Source organism: Chaetura pelagica, unplaced genomic scaffold (assembly GCF_000747805.2).
Source record: "Chaetura pelagica isolate M959 unplaced genomic scaffold, ChaPel_1.0 scaffold171, whole genome shotgun sequence".
Classification (NCBI taxonomy): domain Eukaryota; kingdom Metazoa; phylum Chordata; class Aves; order Apodiformes; family Apodidae; genus Chaetura; species Chaetura pelagica.
Genome location: NW_009952066.1, coordinates 2,162,319 through 2,180,997, shown reverse-complemented (window position 1 = coordinate 2,180,997; position 18,679 = coordinate 2,162,319). Strand labels below are relative to the sequence as shown.

The window sequence follows — 18,679 nt, the reverse complement described above, 5'->3', positions numbered from 1 at the left end:
GCAGCATCACTTAATGGACAAGAAATGGCTGGCCTCAACACACCCGGCTGAGCACTGGCCAGCTCTGGGATTGCTGCATCCCTCCAGGGGGATGTAGCCCCACAAGGAGCTTTCCCAGTTACTACCCTGAGCAAGATTCCAGACTTATCCCTTGCCAGTCACCACCACACAAGTCAGCTCTGCTTCTTTTTTTTTTTTGGTACAAGTTTAACTCAAATAATTGTATTTTTTAATATTCTGCCCCAAATCAGCCCCCTGCTCTTACTTCTTGGGAGAAGAACAGATCTTCACAAAACAAAGTTTACATCACAAATGCAAGTCAGTCTTTCCACTTCTAGAGTGAACATGCATTGGAGTTTAGGAAACAGCACATATGGCATCAGCCCCATCTTAATTACCTTTCATTTGGTGCAGCTGAAGGGCTGGTTATCTCCCCTGAAGTTAACAGGGCACAGGACCAATGACACAGGTACCACCAGCTTCTCTGTGTGCACACAGCTGCTCACAGAGCTAAAAGTGACAACCCTAACCAACTGGCAATTGCTATTACCAGGGCTGTGACTTATCAAGATGCAAACAGGACTTCAATGACCTTGATTTATAATGACAGAATTAAGACACATAATGATATATCAGCTGGACAAATTAAAATAAAGGACTCTGAACAAACCCAATGGCTGAACCATCAGCAAATCTCAATTGCTCAACAAGTGTGTGAATTTTTGCATTCCTTGTCATAGTTAGCTGACAAACTCTGTTTTAATAGAAGGAGATGACTGGAATCATCCAAGACCCTACATCTGCATATTCTACAGAGCTCTATTAACCCAGCAGATACCCTGAGGGAAAAAATGAGCTTAAAGGCAGGATGAGTTCCCCTGCGACCCACAGCCCTTTCTGGCACAAGACGCAAATTACGTTTCTCAGCTCTATCAGGGACAAATTGTATCTAATGTTCCAGAACATAGAAGTATATTTAGACAGTATCAGCAAGAGAAATTAAGCATGTTATAAATTTCCAAGGTCCTTGTTGGCAAGTAAAACATGACCGATTTCTTCTGTACAAAACCATTAAAAAAAAAAAAAAAAAAAAGGAATACTGGAAATTATTGAACAACTTGAATACATCTAATGTCATAGCAGAAAAAGTGTGCCACAGTAATTCAAAATATCCTACTGATAGGAAACCTGAAACTGCAAGCTCCGAACCAGAGGCAACAGAGAGATCTGACCATCTGGGGAAAGTGTTTTTCTTATTCTTCATTGGGATTAGATAGACCAACTTAGCTCATTTGCAGTATGTGCTCAGAGACCCTGAAGCCTCAGGATTCAGTCACTTTCTCTCCTCCAATACACCCTGCTCACCAAAGAACCAGCTCTTGAGGTCCACTTAAAGTATCTGAAAGCTAGGACTTCTCTCTTTCTGAGCTATTCTGCAAGCACAGGTTCCACAGGAAATTGTGTCCCTGTATCTAACCTCTAACCTCTTCACTCACTATCCAAATCCTTTACAACATTAATTAGATTGATGCTGTATTGGAATAGATTATTTTTTTCTTGTTTTCTCTGCAGTTGCCACAGAATCGTCAAAGTTACATTAAACCTGATCATTAGATGTGCTCCATGCCCTCCCTTAGGGCTCCTGACATCCATCTATCCTCAGCCTACACATCCAACATTCTTTCCAGTGGAAATGAAGGCAGAACAGACATGGCAGGGGACTGTTCAAATGCATCCAGCTGCTAGCTGTGTGAAAAGTCAGCATAGCAGCATTCCAATTTAGAAACAGCCAAAGGGTTTTTGCAATTACTTATCCCTCCAAAATTTTGCTCCAGTACTTTTCCCTCTGTTACATGCTTAGAGCATTACTCTGTCCCATTTATTCAGGTCATGCTCATTTCTGATGCTTACACAGCAATCCTGAACTTGAGAGACAGTCTAGAAAATCTGGTAAAGATTTCAGTTCTGGAAATTAAAACAGAAACAGAATATTTGCATGCTGTAATAAAATAGGAAATCTAAATTTCACTTCTGCGGAGAAAGCTTATTCCATCTTCTGAACTACGCAGGACTCCATTGTTGTTTGTCCCCACGCTTCACCTTATACTTCTCTTTTAAGAGTAGCAGGCTTAACTATCTAACAAATGTGAGTTAAGTCAGAGTGTGTATGTTGTCAGGTATTTGTCACACATGGCTAGCCATCTTGGAGACATCGCACAAACAAATGCCTTTACACAGCTCTGAGAAAGGGAAGACAGTGCCCCAGTAAAGCCAGTTCAAGTCACCAATAACTGCTAAAATTAACAGAACTAAAAAGAAGTGAAATCAGGATCTATTACGGGTAAAGGATTTGTTATTACAGTGAATGTACTTAGTAAACAAGATGCCTCACTATTAATTTTTAAGAGTGACTGTTGTTTGGTCCTTCTTGATTTCATATACCCATTCAACTGGAATTAGTACTTTTAACTGAAGATGCCAGCTGAGATCCTCACCTGGTGCATTATCATAAAAAGCAATCATTCACATTTAAACGTTACTTCCTACCAATACCAGGGGAACTGGATCTACTTACATTACAATTATAAAGCAGAAGTACAGCAACTGCCTGGCATGAAATTGGGTGTATAGAAACAGCAACATCAGCAGCTGTTGCCAGTAGCAAAGTTATTTTCAGACATTTCTCAGTGTTATTCATAGAGCCCTCTAGTAGGAAAGCAGCAGCAAGACTTCCATATCTTCCCACGAAACCAGACAGGACTAATGATTTTTTACGGACATGCTAATCCGACAGTACTCTAGAGAGATCACTGCTTTTTAGAATAATGGTTTCAAAAGACCAATTAAAGAGAAGCACTAGGTGATGAGCAGAAGTTGGCAGAGATACTTACTAGAGCAGGATAGAGATCAACCAGTGGTACACCCATGCACGCAAGGTGGATCTCCCAGCAGCTGGGCTCCAGCAGGTCAGGAACAAGATGCCACACAGGCTAAGCCAAATGTCTTACAGGAAAAAGTCTGCTACATCAACAATTTTACCTTTTTCAACCAAACTTGCAATCTCATAAAAAAGCCACTCCACAAGCTGCCATTCTATCACTTTGACCAGGATCAATGTCACAGCTGATGGACTAATCACTTCTGATATTACTCAAATTATGTTGACTATTGGTGCAATTCCAGTTTTATGACAGCTCAGGGAGCTTCTTGGACAGCTTTTGCAACTAAGCCCTTCTGGAACTGCTGTTTCAAAATCTCTGTATTCATTCATCACCCTTTTCTGAGTGGCAGTTAAGTTAGATCCTATTAATTTATCATTCTTCCAAAGGAATACATCATCTGTTTGTTTGCTCTTTCCCAAATGAAGAACTTACATAAACTTAATGGAAAATTCAAGTTTCTGCATTGTTCTTGAGAGCTCCATAATACCTACCTAAGAATCAGTCAATACTACTGGTATATTATATTTTTCTTAATCCTTGTAAGTTTCTTTGCATTGTTGTTAATATTTCTGATATGGATTTTTTTGCTATGTAATCTTCTATCCTTCTTTGCATAGAACTTGCAGCTTTTGATGTAAGTGGACAATTTTTTCCATTTAATATTGTTGGTGGTCTTGTAGACAAGCTTACGAGAGCTTCTATTTAACATCAGCCTTACCTGAAGCTGCAGACAGGCCAGCCAAAGCATTTTTAATTAGCACAGTGGTGGCACAGGCTTTAGATCATGATTTTAGAAGGTCTCCTTTTCCTTGAAGAATTGTCTGCTTTTTTAACATGGGGTCTTCTGAAAAGGAGCTTTATATGATCATGGCAAGCATTTATTTGCGTGCACATCTAGCAGTATTCCCAGTATTCCTCAGTATCCCCATTAATATTAGAACCTATAGTTCAGTTTGCCAGGGGTAAGATGTCCCTAAATCACCCACAAATTCATGAAAAATCATCAGCCAAGATAAAACAGAAAAACTGACTGCAGGGGTGATCACCACCATCATCTCACACCTTAGAAGATCTGTGTGGGACACTGGCATCATAATGGCCACAGCTGTGAGCAGAGCTACTGCTAGTTTAGATGCAGTCAGACAGATCTGGGGTAAATATGGCCTCCCTATTCCTTGTAGTCATACATGAAAAGCACACAGTTTGTTCAAAAGATTTCATACATTATTAGATCACAAAGGCTTTCAACAGTGTTAATTGGCCATTACAAGCACTGTATTACCACTGCCATCTTTACTAGGAAGTTGCTTATTTAAACATCAGGAGCTGGTAAAATAAGCCAGGCAATTCACCTTCCAGAAGTGCCTTTCTCTTGCCTGAATACTTAGGAAGCTTAGAAAACTAGCCCAGATAAGATGCCTGATGTTGAGATAGCCACAATCAGTGAGATGAATCTGGCAAAAGGCCTAGACTGGATCACTGGGTAGTCCAGTGCATGTGTCTGCTTAATTTAGGCTAATGACAAAACTATCAGAACAGTAAGATGGACCAAATTGTTACCCACAGTCCTTCTGCACCTCTACTAACTTCAGGTTTAATAGCTGAAGTGTTTTTAGGCCTGAATCTAATAGCAGATCCCCTCCTGGAGTTACCCAGTCCTATAGATCCATCAGGCCCGTACCTTTCACACTTACTAGTATACAGAGAAGCAGCATACAAAAAAACCCCAATCCCAGCATGCAGGGTGGCATTCCACCATAAATTCTAAAATGCAATACATAGTTCTTTGACTATGGGATTGGGGCAAGAGTGAAGGCAAGGGCTGGAAAGAAATGGTAGAACATTTTAGACACCTGAGGGAAGGAAAATGGAAGTGGGGATGGCACCTTTCTTTCTACAGTTATGTTCTATAGCCCATTACATGTGTCAAGGACGTACCTGATTCAACCACACCTCTACCAGAAAAAATATGGTTCAAAACATAGAGGATATGAGATTTTACTTATCCTTGACCATTAACAAGGGCTGCTATTTATGCAGCAAGTATCAGCATATTAGTATAGCAGAGAAGTAGTACCTCTTTGTATCTGCCTGTGCCATCCAGAATTGGGTATGCAGTAACAAAGTCACCTGGATTAGGTCCAAAACAAGTAGTTCTTTCTATAAACACAGGAGGCCAAACATTATAGCTCCCAATTATAGAAAACTGATAGACTGTCTCTCTCAGAGGAGCCCTGACACTGGGCTGTGCTCAATGGTACAGAGGACAGGCAGCAACTCCTGGGGACCACCCTTGGGGCCACCCTGGGAGGCTAAGAGATCTTCCCCCCTCCCTGGCTGCAGAGCAGGATGGCCACCTTCATGGAGCAGGAGCAGCAGGTCCCTGGCCAAAATGGCCCAAAGGAGCCCAGGCAAGGGACCATGCTCAGTTCTTCAACAGTGTTAACTGGCCATTACAAGCACTGTATTACCACTGCCATCTTTACTAGGAAGTTGCTTATTTAAACATCAGGAGCTGGTAAAATAAGCCAGGCAATTCACCTTCCAGAAGTGCCTTTCTCTTGCCTGAATACTTAGGAAGCTTAGAAAACTAGCCCAGATAAGATGCCTGATGTTGAGATAGCCACAATCAGTGAGATGAATCTGGCAAAAGGCCTAGACTGGATCACTGGGTAGTCCAGTGCATGTGTCTGCTTAATTTAGGCTAATGACAAAACTATCAGAACAGTAAGATGGACCAAATTGTTACCCACAGTCCTTCTGCACCTCTACTAACTTCAGGTTTAATAGCTGAAGTGTTTTTAGGCCTGAATCTAATAGCAGATCCCCTCCTGGAGTTACCCAGTCCTATAGATCCATCAGGCCCGTACCTTTCACACTTACTAGTATACAGAGAAGCAGCATACAAAAAAACCCCAATCCCAGCATGCAGGGTGGCATTCCACCATAAATTCTAAAATGCAATACATAGTTCTTTGACTATGGGATTGGGGCAAGAGTGAAGGCAAGGGCTGGAAAGAAATGGTAGAACATTTTAGACACCTGAGGGAAGGAAAATGGAAGTGGGGATGGCACCTTTCTTTCTACAGTTATGTTCTATAGCCCATTACATGTGTCAAGGACGTACCTGATTCAACCACACCTCTACCAGAAAAAATATGGTTCAAAACATAGAGGATATGAGATTTTACTTATCCTTGACCATTAACAAGGGCTGCTATTTATGCAGCAAGTATCAGCATATTAGTATAGCAGAGAAGTAGTACCTCTTTGTATCTGCCTGTGCCATCCAGAATTGGGTATGCAGTAACAAAGTCACCTGGATTAGGTCCAAAACAAGTAGTTCTTTCTATAAACACAGGAGGCCAAACATTATAGCTCCCAATTATAGAAAACTGATAGACTGTCTCTCTCAGAGGAGCCCTGACACTGGGCTGTGCTCAATGGTACAGAGGACAGGCAGCAACTCCTGGGGACCACCCTTGGGGCCACCCTGGGAGGCTAAGAGATCTTCCCCCCTCCCTGGCTGCAGAGCAGGATGGCCACCTTCATGGAGCAGGAGCAGCAGGTCCCTGGCCAAAATGGCCCAAAGGAGCCCAGGCAAGGGACCATGCTCAGTTCTGCAGAGGAAGGCAAAAAAAACCCCAGGGACACTTACTAGCCCACTGTGGGGGGAAAAAAGCCTTCCTGCTCCCCACTGCAGGGCATGAGAGCCCATCCTCATGATGCACAAGCAGCAGGCAGTGGCCCAGCCACAAGGGGCCAGAGGAGCCTGGAAAAAAGGCCTTGCTCAATGCTGCAGAGGAAGGCAAAAAAACCCCAGGGCCCCGGGCCAATCTGCCCCAGGGAAAAATTCCTTCCTGACCCCAGCGAAACTGGCAATCGGCTGCTCCCCGAGCAAGTGAGCAAGACCTGCTTCCTCAGCCCAAGGACTGGCCATGGCTCCCAGGAGGTGACCAAGACCTATTCTCCCTCAACCCAGAGACATCTTAGAGGCTTCCTAGAGTGGCCACATGTCCCCAGCCTGACCTACTTTGGGGACAAGCATCCTCCCTACACCTGGCAGGACACCAGTGGGTGCTCCAGAGCAACAGAACCCCTTGCAACATCACAGCATCCCACTTCCTACAGCGGGTGCCCCTGGGTACCTCCATGTGTTGCTGGTGCTTCTCACCACCAGCAGCCTCATCCAGCCCTGCAGTCTTCCTCCCCTAACCCTCTCCCAGTAAATTCCACCTGCTCCTCTAGGACTATCTCTGGGAAGTCTCCGGGCTTCCCCCAGGCCAGCTCTGGCAGTGGGACACAGGAGGATGCCCGTTTTATGCTGTCCTGGGGCATTGTGACTGTGGCGTTGTCAGGTGGTGACACTGTGACATGGGGGTGCGAAGCCCTGCCCCCCGCAGTGGGAGCCCTGTCCCCGGTTCCCAGGCACTGGGCACAGCTCTGGGTGGCCCTGGTGCCTCCTCTGCCACTGCCCCAGGCTTTTCGGCTCTAAGCCAAATCTGTATTTGCAAAAGGGCTTCCCAAAATCCCTCCTGCAACAGCCCCAAAGCCTGTTACAAGGGACCAAATTTGCTTCTTTTTTTACTGGAAGGAAAACCTTGTTTGATATTAAACCTAGTTTACTATAAACCTAGTGGCCCCACGCAGTCCTATTTGTACATAACTTAGTGATCTCATTTATTTCAGCTGCCTGATTCAGTGCATTTTTATGTCTGATTAAGCTTCAAGAGTCAACAACAACCACCAAAAATCACCTCAGTGAATTTACCATTGATCCATTTCCAGTTCACAGCCATCATTTACATCAAATTCCTCGGTGGCCAGTTTAACAACTGGCAAGAGTTTTGCCAAGCCTAGCAAATTGCCACTGATGTCTGATAACATATTTAGGTATTTGCCTCCCCCCAGTTCTATAATTTTTTACATAAAACATTTTGTAATATCTTTTAAAGTGTCCCATACCATCCACTATCGCTTCTTTATTACCTACAGCCTACCAGCTTAAATACACTGTATCACAGAATGTTTTGGGTTTGAGGCACCTTAAAGACCATCTAGTTTCAAACCCCTGTCAGGGGCAGGGACACCTTCCACTAGACCAAGTTGCTCCAAGCTCCATCCAACCTGCCCTTGAACATTTCCAGGTCACCCACAGCTTCTCTGAGCAACCTGTTTCAGTGTCTCACCACCCTCACACTGATATCCAATCTAAATCTCAGGTTGAAACCATTCCCCCCCCATCCTATCACTTCATGCCCTAGTAAAAAGTCCCTCCACAGCTTTTCTGTAGCCCCTTCAGGTACTGAAAGGTGCTCTGAGGTCTCCCTTAAGCCTTCTCCAAGCTGAACAACCTCAGTTCACAGAATCACAGAATAGAGGAGCACAAACAAACAAACAAAAAACTAGGGCAGATCACTTAGAAAGGCATCCAGACTAGTCATGAAAGTCTCCAGAGAAGGAGACTCCACAGCCTCTCTGAGGAGCCTGTTCCAGTGCTCTGCAGCCCTCACAGTAAAGAAGTTCTTCCTCATCTTGAGGTGAAACTTACTATGCTCGAGTTTGAGTCCATTACTCCTCATCCCATCACAGGGCACAACTGATTTCCAGAAAAAAAGCCATCACAGCCAATTCATCTCCCCTACAGTTCATGTATGTCCCATGCATGTAGCTGTCATGGCTAAGAGCTATGGGGTTTTGTGATAATTACTTGTATTCTAAAATTTGCTCAGTATGATGTGTTTCAAGTTATGAAATGAGATAATTGCTCTCATAACTGCTGGAAAGGCAGATTTTTTAATCTGATAATAACTGAACCTGAAAATAAGTCTGAGTAACTCAGTTCTGATTAAGGTGCTATTCCAGTATTTTGCATGCAAACACCCTGTTGCAACACTCCAATGAAGCAGTTTGGATGACCACAGGTTTGCCCTTCTAGTCACCAGCTGCAGAGCTCCATAGATGTTCACAGGCTGCATGTACTGCAGCTCCCAGAACAGCTGTCTGTCTCTGAGCACCTTTAACCTTCTTTACTCAGGTGGGTGTGGAGCTGGTTCCAAAGCTGTGTTACAAATAACCCCCTCAAGGTAACACAATTCTTTCTCTATGTGAATGAAAAAAAAAAAAAAAAAAAAAAAAGAGACTTCTTCTCTGGATTCTTTCTTTCATCAATTAAAATTAAATATTACAAACACAAACAGGTTTTGGGATTGTTTTATTGGGGTTTTTTTTGGGGGGGGGTTGTGTTTGGATTTTTTGTTTCTTGGTTTGTTTTGGTTATTTTGTTTGTTTTCTGTACAATCAAAAAAGGAAGGTAGATTTTTCTCAAGTAGTTCAAATCACAGTTCCTCTGAAAACAAACAAGGTTGGTACCCCAAAGCTAGTTACACATTTTAAATAGCCTACCAATTGTACTTTGTATAGGTACTTACTTAACGATGTACGTGCATATGTATTATGTATCTAAAGAAAGAACAAATAGTGCAAGTTGTATGCAATAGATTATCTTGAAGTGTACAGCAACAGGCAAGGAAAGCTCAAGTCTTTGTGATGAGGAAGACAGTTGATTTGCAATTACTCACTTAAAAATCTTACAAGTAAAAATTGGCCAGACAGAAGGTATATGCATAGTTTAACTGTGGTACCCAGAGACAGAACAAAGAAACACACCCTTAGACAATAAATATTTTCAGTATAAAAAGTAATCCTTTCAGTAGCTCGTGTAAAATTCATACCCTGGGTTAACATAATGTTATTTAGTTATCTTCAAACACAGAAATCCATGTTTTTAAAATTAACCTACACTTTCCAGCTTGTATACTGCATGGGTGATTCTTTTCTTATCTGCCTTTTAATTACATTGATAAAATGTAATGGCCAGTCTTAATCCTGCCGTTTGTGGAAATGTTGCACTATCTTTCCCTTGACACCTCAGTATTCATTACTTATTTACCTCTTACTCTAGTTACTGAAAAGATAGCTGTCCTGCCACTAATTGCTTCTTGGTCAATAAAATTATAAATAACCGTAGGTGTTCCTGCTGCAGCAGGGGTGTTGAACTTGATGATCTTCAGAGGCCCCTTCCAATCCCTATGATTCTCTCCTTTTTTTTCTCTAGTTATGGGTCAGGTTTGCGTAGGGAAAAAAACCCTCCAACTGTACAAAAGCCATGGGACACTCACAACCTTTTGCAGGAGGCTCTGTACAGGCACAGCAAGCTAGTTTGAGATTTAAATGCGAGATGAGAAACAAGAAGTGTTTGTGATACCTGAAAAGGTGTGCAAAGGTGGTAACAGAGAACTAACACTTTCCTAACCTTCATGCTAGTTTTGCTTTTGTGTGATCTATACACAGCATTTGCTTGTGTATCTGTAAGAGTATACGAGCAATATAACTGCTTACTGGAATTGAGTATTCAGCCACTCCGCTGATGAATAAACCCTCGATGATGGGGCAGAGTGTGCTCTCAGCAAGTTTGCTGGTGAGGAAACTGGGAGGAGTGGCTGATAGGCCAAATGCTGTGCTGCCATCCAGAGGGAACTGGACAGGCTGGAAGTGGGCTGACAGGAGCTTCCTGCAATTCAACAAAGGATAATAAGTGGCCGTTAACTATTCTACTAAATACTGTAGGCAGGTATGTGGTTATTTTTACCAAATACATTTTCTCTCTTTCTCTGTATAGTCTTAGTAAACAACAGGCAGGAAACGCAGACCAGGAGAACACAGGAGAAGCTTCTGCAGGTGGTGCCCATGGCTCTGCAGTACTTAGCACTCCTCACTGGGCAGGAGCTGTTGCCTTCACGTTGGGTGCACCTGCCATGAACAGAGGAAGTAGGATACTTAACAATGGAGGAGCTCAGGAGAAAAATCACTGGGGCCTTTTCTTTAAGTGGTTTGTATTATCAACACTGTGTTCACTGTTGACTTGAGTGCAGGCATTAGATGGATTAGCACAAGAAGTTTTGTGGACGTGCTTTTTTGTTGCTAGTTGGAGATGCCTTTTGTCAGGCTGTGAAGGCAGTGGTGATTTGTGTGCTATGTGTCCAGTGGGAGGTTTGTTGCCTGTCAGATTTGCCTGTCTATGTAGATTTTCTCACAGAGAGAGAGAAGGGAGACAGGGAAGGAGCTAGGTTACAGTGCTTTTGTTTTTCAGGTGTGTACTTTTACCTGCAGATTCAGATTGTGAAAATCCAATTTCACTAAGTAGGGTGGGTAAAGCAGGCAGAGATAGTGATTTCTATTTCTGCAGGACACAAGCACACATGTGTGACTCTGGCACCAGTCAGTGCACTCATTTTGGTCCAGTTGTGGCCTGCCCTATAGCCCTGGGAGAACAAGGTAAGTTCCTTCATACTGCTGATGAAAGCTTCCGTGTAATACAGAATGCCCATGTGTCTGTTGGTGCATTGTGGAAAACTGCTGTTGTTTCTTCTGTGAGGGGTTAAGCTTTAGAGCTTGATTCTGCTTTTTCATTTTCTTCACATTTTCAGAATCATCTGTAACTGGGTAGAGCAGCAGATAGTGTAGTATATAGCATGATGTTATACATAACACCATATGAAATAGTAAAATCTCTGTATGTGATGTGTAGTCATGTGTAATGACTACTTTGGAGATTCGTCAGCTTACTGTCTTCCTAAACAAACACCATTTGGCTGTTTACTAATATAGCATATCCATGCTATACATTTGTGGTTTTTTACCAAATTAGGGGTGTTTCTTAAACTTCTAGGTGTAAGAGTTTAAAGGAAATAGAAGTCTGGTCTTGTTTGTTTGTTTTTTAATTGAGTATGGCTTGAAAAAGCAGTTATTTTGAAAATGCATTCATGCTGTCTTGTGTTGAATTGGCTACCCAAAGTTTCATTCTGTTGTGACCTGCAGAGCTGTCCGTGTTAAATGTTTATCTGTACTGGTTAATTTTGAGCATGTCCAATCTAATTGCAACATGTCATTTAATGTCTGAACAGCAGTGGATGACTTGTCTGAAAGAGACTCAATAAGGTGAGACTTAGAAAATACCTAACAATTACGTGAGGGAAAATGTGCTCATTTTGCTTTGCTTTTTAAGAAGCTCTGAGAAAGAGAGAAATGATGATGGTTGGAATGATTCTGTAGAAGAACTTGATTTTACCCTCAAGGTATGGTGCGTTTATACGAAACGTGTCCTTTAAAACTAAATTATTTGAAGGCAAGTTTTCTCTGGGATTGAAAGAAACTGCGGTTCCAACCAACGATGTTTTCTCCTTAGAAGCCACCTCTGGCCTGCCAGCCTTTCTTCTGCTAGGAGTTGGGGTTGGTGCTGGGGGTTGCTAATGGCACAAATGGTCCCATCAAAATACAACTTCTCATTTTAGAGGCCCCACAAAGGTACCTTTCAGGATACATCCCCGAGGCAGCAACAAGGCATCTGTATGATCACACAATGAGTATCTGCTTAATTAGCTCCAAACTCCATTTTAGTAAAACCATTCCTGTGCTTTTACTTGATAGTAGATACTTCCCCCAGCTTGACCATTCCAGGAAAGGCTACTCTCCTGACCCTTCATCACAGCGGTAGTCAGTACCATGGATGTAGGACTCCTACAGCACAGGCAATTTTGTACCATGCCAAGGAAGTGCAATTCCGAGGTATCTGAATCCTCAGTCCTCTGTTTTGGCTAAAAGGCTTCTGTCCTCCCTGAGAATATAAACCCATTCCCTTTTAATACTGCACATACACGTTTTCTGGCAAGAAAAGGCAAGTCTTAAAGTGAGAATAGCAACTTTCTCCACATCTGCTGCTTTTCCAACTCAGTGAACTTGCTGCTTTTCTGTCATGTAAGTATAGAGTTGTTCCTGATCCTTAAGTTGGGAGAAGGGTCTGAGACCTGTACTTCTCTTTGCTCTTAGTAATTTTTTGTGCTGCCAGGGAGAAGATTGGGGAAAAGCTGCAGAATCCTGCTAACAGAGGATGCAGCTAATAGATCCTCTCAGGGTTTTGTCTGGACCTTTTTGTAATTCCTCTCTCACCGATTCTGAGTTAGAAAGCTCAACACCTTGTCCCATTGCTCCACTGAGTTTCATAGCTAAGAGCTCAGCTATTGCTCCGAGATTCTGTGTTGACATGCATCACATTCTGATTTTTAGATGAGGCTTCCTCATCTGTCACCTTTAACGATTCATGCAAAAATGCAAGCTGGTTATAAAATTTCTTCATCACTCAATGTGAAAACAAAATAAGCAACCCAAAACCAAAAGCCCCAGAATCCCTAAGACCAAAATTCTACCTACAAGCAAACAAATTTGCTTGCAAATAATGTCTGAATCATTTATTTACCTTAATCCTGACATTGGCTTTGAAGGCCACCAGCTGAAGGCCACACACTTTTATTAGCTGTGACCCGGGACCCTAATGCCACTCAAGGGAACACCTTGTAGTTGGGGGTGAATCAGCAAATCGAGCCCAACTGAAATGGGACCAAGACATAGATCTTGCTTTCCTCTGACATCTGTCCTAACCTGTCCTGTGTCATGAAAGAAATGCCCTTCAGATCCCCTCCATGCCAGGGTGTGGAGTCAGGCCAGTTGCTCCCAGAAGAACCAGCCCTTAGCAGGAGGGAAGGGAAATTGCCTCTGCAGATCTTAACATAGCAAAGAAGGGAGTGCTGTGAAAATTAAAGTGGGGAGAAGTAGATTGTTCTTTTGCTCATTTTGCAAATGCTGCACTGCCTTTCCTGTGACCAACAGGTTTAGCTAATGCATAGTGCAGAAAATTAAAGCTGAGCTAATAGGATTTGAACTGCTTGCCACCTTGTTTTCTTTAACAGCTATTAAAAGCTCCTCTGTCTTTAGATCTCTGAAGGCAGCTAAAGTAATGGTTGGGTAAATTCATTACTTACTCGAGCTTTACAGTTTCAAGTTGCAAGGGACATTTGAAACTCTTAAATTGAATGGTGATTAGTGCCTCTACACCTACCTTCCTAAAAGCCATGCAAACAGTTCCCCCTCACCCACCCAAAGCCCAAACGTTCCCCTGAAAATCTATGTAGGTACTGATATTAAAGATTAATTAATATTTTTGTGCTCCTTCAGGGTCTCCTGATCTCAGAGTGTTTCTCTTTTCAAAGCAGCAGCTGTAAGGTAACTCTCTGGGGAGGAACAGCAAGTGTGAAACAGTGTCTGCCGGTAACGCAAGACTGTGAGGCAAAAAATAAAAGGGTCTGTTTAAAAAGGTGAATGAGAAAAGTCTAACTGCCAAAGCAGAAGCTTAATTAGGGTATCAAGACCGATTTTTAATGCACGCTTGCAAGGAGATCATTAGGGACTTCTTTTTTATATCTCATGCAAAAAGGAGCGTTTTGTAGCATAGTGCTGCTTAAAACCACCTTGGGATATGGTTCCATAGTCATTCACTAAGAAGTAGAGGTTTGGGTGCTTTATGGGTGCCACTCCTGGTGACGCCACGAGGTTGTGTAGCACATCCCACATGCATGCTATGTCAAAGCCAGGAGGACCAAAAACCCAGCCCCTTTTTCCTGCATCCTTTTTCCTTGCTGCTGCAGTGCTTGGAGGCTCCTGCTTTCCCCTCAGTTTCTTATTGTAAAATCCAGCTGAAGAAAACTCTTAAGACTCATTTTGGAGTTTTAGAAAGCAGGTATTCTTTAATGCAGTGCTGGATGGATGAGGAATAGCTTCCAAAGTCATGCATCAATTCCATTCACAAAGTTTTGCATATATAAAACTTACTATTTTACACGGAGAAATAGAAGATTTCTCAAAACAGGTTACATTATTTACGTTTTCATCACACGTGGGCAACTGACGGCTAAAACTTTTCCAAGAGGGATTTAATAGTCTCTGGTGCCCCTTTGTGGTTGTCAGAGAGATGTTTTTCTGGTGACCATTAGCTGAACTTGCATACTTTGTTCCCAAATACAGGCATCGTTCAAGGAAGGGGCCAAATTTCACAGCTGGGTGTCACGAGTTTTACCATTATCCCTGTCCCACAAACTGGGCAGGTTGGGACATACTAAAAATCAAGAAATCATATAATATCTAAAGTTGGAAGGGACCCATAAGGATCATCAGGTCGAACTCCTTACTGTGATAGTTCTCTTTTCAAGTTCTTCTTTAAATAGTTTGTTCGTATTTTTTTAATTCTTCTGAAAGCAAGAATTACTGCACCTCAAATTGATAAAAATAGTAGTAGTTATTTTGCATTGCAACTCACCTGAACTAAGGTTTTATCAGTGAAACACTGGAAATTCAAAACTATAGACAGGAAAATAAAATAACAATCATAGTAGTCATTGTTAGTACATGGTCTTGAACAGAAAATTACTTTGAGAAAAACGCCATATACTGCCAATGTAAATAAAATATCAGCATCAAAGTCATGTGAAACCTTCAATATCTGCATTTATGCAACTCCAGAGTGACCTCAAAGTATCTCTTTCTTGTTGTTCAGACTAAAAGAAAGTTATTATGGTAAAATAATAAAATTATTAAGGAATAGAGTCAGTTTACCATTTACGAGATAAAAATCACAATCTTAAAGATGCTGATTAAATAAGGGCCAATATGTTTTTATAGCCATAAAGTCCACAAAGATGTATGTTTGCTTAGATATATTTCTTAGTTGTTTTGTAATTTAGGGCCTGAAATTAGTTGCACCAGTAAATCTGTAGGTGCATCTTGAACATGCTGGGTTTTCTACTGTACTGGCAGTATGAATAGTGTGTCACATAAAATCCTTTTTCATGACTGATTCAGGATTATCTTAGAAGGATATTGCCAAAAATGCACTAGCACTGTGGAGGGAATGAGAGCTGTTCATTGGGATGGCTTCCTTGAGTCAGATGTGTAACAAAGAAAACCTCCACGGCCATGATGTATTTTGTATGTGTATGCCCAGGAGAATACCTCCATGATTGGTATTACTAGCATGACAGAAATACTATGACCAAAAAATAGTCAGAACACCGTATTTGGGAAACAGCTCCTGGAAAAAGCCACCCCATAGCAGAATTACCAGAACATCTGGGCAGCTGTGCTGCACTGCATGTTACTTTTAGCAACCATCCTCTAGCTTGGGGGTCTCCACCCCATGCTGTTTCACAGGGCAGACACATTCTCAAGCTCCTGTGCAAATTAACTCTAGAAGCTCATGGCTGAATAGAAAGTAATGAGAACTACTGAGTCTGCCTACACCCTTTATGGTAAACTGGACTTTCCTTACCTTCAGTTTGAGGGAGAAAAGAAACAAACAAAACAAAACCAAAAAATACATGCAGTTTTTGTGAATGTGCTTGTACTAAGCTGGTCACTGTGCAGGCTGCAGTTATATATTGGTGCTAGAGGCAAATACCAAAGAGGTATACTGAAACCTGACCATTTGTACTAGGACACAACCAAAACTCAAAATGGATTGGTTTTTTTAAGTATAGCTTATATTGGAAAGTCCTATAGAGTGTCAACATTATAAAGCCAAATATTAATGGATAATATAAAAAATAATTAAAGTTATATTACAGCATTTTAATTTTAACAGATATAGTCCATTGAGATACTGTGAGTGGTGAGGCACTGGGGGGTTGTAGATGACCCCTCGCTGGAGGTGTTCAAGGCCAGGTTGGATGGGGCTCTGAGCAACCATGTCTAGTGGGAGGTGTCCCTGCCCATGCCAGAGGGGTTGGAATTAGATGGTCTCCAAGGTCCCTTCTATTCTTCAAAGTTGGCAGCAGCAAGAATGCTGAGCAACTTTTAAAGGAAAAGTAAATTTGGGTGTCTTTCAGTCTTATTACCATAAATTATTCTTAAACTCTATCAATTTCCCTTACACATGGACAATTTCTTTAAAGAGGGGAAGTTTATTTGTAGTGCAGAAAATTTTCATTCCAAAGTTTTCTAAACAAAATTGGCATTGACATTGTATGATTATTACAGTCAAGATTCTGATTTTTAGTATTAAGCTTACCTGGGTAGGAAATTGAACAGGTTGCAGTCAGTAGGCTTCATCGTTTTCAACTATCATCATGCTCAAGACATTTTATAGAATTACTGGAAAAATCAGTCATGGATGGTTAGACATCTATTAAAGAAAGCAGAGCTGCTCTCTTGGCCCGTTAATAGCCTTAGGCAGCACTGTGGTAGTTTGTAGGAGCCTTTGACTAGTGGCTTTTCTGCCAGAAACAAAGCTGCTTTTCAGTTGAACTAGTTTGCAGATCAGTGCAGGTACAAGCTGCAGACTCCCACACTTGCCCCATGTCTTCCTTTTTATGGTTGGAAATCAACAGCCTACTAAAGAGAATCACCTCCAATATGGCACTTTTATTCCAAACAAAACACATCTCAAGTCAGTAATAGTAAAATTCTTCAAATACATTTATTTGTCACTAATGAAAATACTGTACAATACCCAAGAAGAAAAGGGGTGGGGAAAGGCAATGTATTAAGACTGGCTTTCATCAATGTCTTTGTCTGGATCCATCTCTGCAGCTTCACTCTCCTGTTGCTGTTTCTTCCAGAGTTTAGCCATAGCAAGTAGTTTGAGATTTGGCTGATTGGCAGTATCTTCTGGGAAAATATAATCATAGTATTCCTCCCAGCCAGCATCAGACTACAGAAAAAAAAAATACCACAAAGCAAGTTTAATTTGCATGTTAATGTTAGCTCTTTGAAGGTGTTTCTAGTAAGCCTAACAGCAAGACAAAATTAAAATCAGTGTTTGTTAGACCACCCATAGCAGCTGAAACCACTAAGCTGAATGGGTGTAAGACAGTGCTACATCTGCTGTGCATAATGAGCAGGCAGATTTTATAAACATCCTGGCTATAGTTTCCCAAATGAAGTTAAGAAACAAACACGATCTGCATTGTACAACCTAAAGCTATTTGGATTTGACTATGGGAAGAGTTTAAAGTAAAGGCAGCTTGAGCATTCAGTGTGTGTTTCATCCCCAACCCACTGCCCACCAAGGAGCAAGATGCTCAGCAGCATGTGCTTCACGCCAATGCTTTTTTTCAATTACTGTAGAAAAATTGGTTTGGAGATAACAGCATCCACCACAGCAGACTCTGTTTAGTGTTGCAGACCCCAGCATAAAGCCACCAAGGATTCAAAGTGGCAACTTGCATAATTTTCCATCTTACCCCATCTTCAGCCTGCAATTTTCTCCTCTTCTTTATTTTTTCAGGCATAAGTTTATCTATCCTCTCTTTAGTGGTATCAGTTCCAAACTCATCTTCAAAGTTCCTCCAGGATTCTAGAAGCATGACTCTCTCCTCTTTCTCCTCACAGTTCCGCATTGCCTTATTTGCCTCTTCGTAAATCTGCCGGCATCTTGACAAATTCTCCTCCCTTCCCGCAGAGAGCTCAAACTGTGCAAAGCTGATCCATACCTGTGGTGAAAGCAAATCAAAGCCAAGCTGAAACCTCCATTCTGAAGGTTGATAGCTGAGTGATAGTTTTAAAAAAAAAAAGCAGCCAAAAAATCAAATGTCAATGCAAGCCTAAAGTACTTTTTCATAAGCAGATTCCTAGAGAATTAATTTTCATTTCAGATGTGAGATTTGCCTTATTTTGGCAAGACAGAATATTCATATGAGCCATGTTGACAAATTTCTTGCGATTGCTTTGGGTCACAATTCATCAATCTGAATTTAGCCAAACAACAGCACCAAACTGCATTGAAAAAAATCAAAACTATTTTTTTACCTTGCTATGTTTTTGCAACGAAAATTCCAAAGCTACTCAGCAGG

At 41.7% G+C, this 18,679-nt stretch overlaps 1 protein-coding gene across 1 annotated transcript in view; it reads right to left on the bottom strand.

The window, feature by feature from the left end:
• Positions 1 to 17,370: 17,370 nt before the first annotated feature.
• CRNKL1 (crooked neck pre-mRNA splicing factor 1) overlaps positions 17,371 to 18,679 on the bottom strand; it is a 10,554-nt gene continuing 9,245 nt past the window's right edge. Inside the window, exons 12-13 of the mRNA XM_010004739.1 lie at positions 18,071 to 18,319; positions 17,371 to 17,538 (exon numbers count right to left, since the gene is read on the bottom strand). Of these exons, the coding sequence (XP_010003041.1) occupies positions 17,371 to 17,538; positions 18,071 to 18,319 (417 nt within the window). The remainder of the gene's footprint in view (positions 17,539 to 18,070; positions 18,320 to 18,679) is intronic.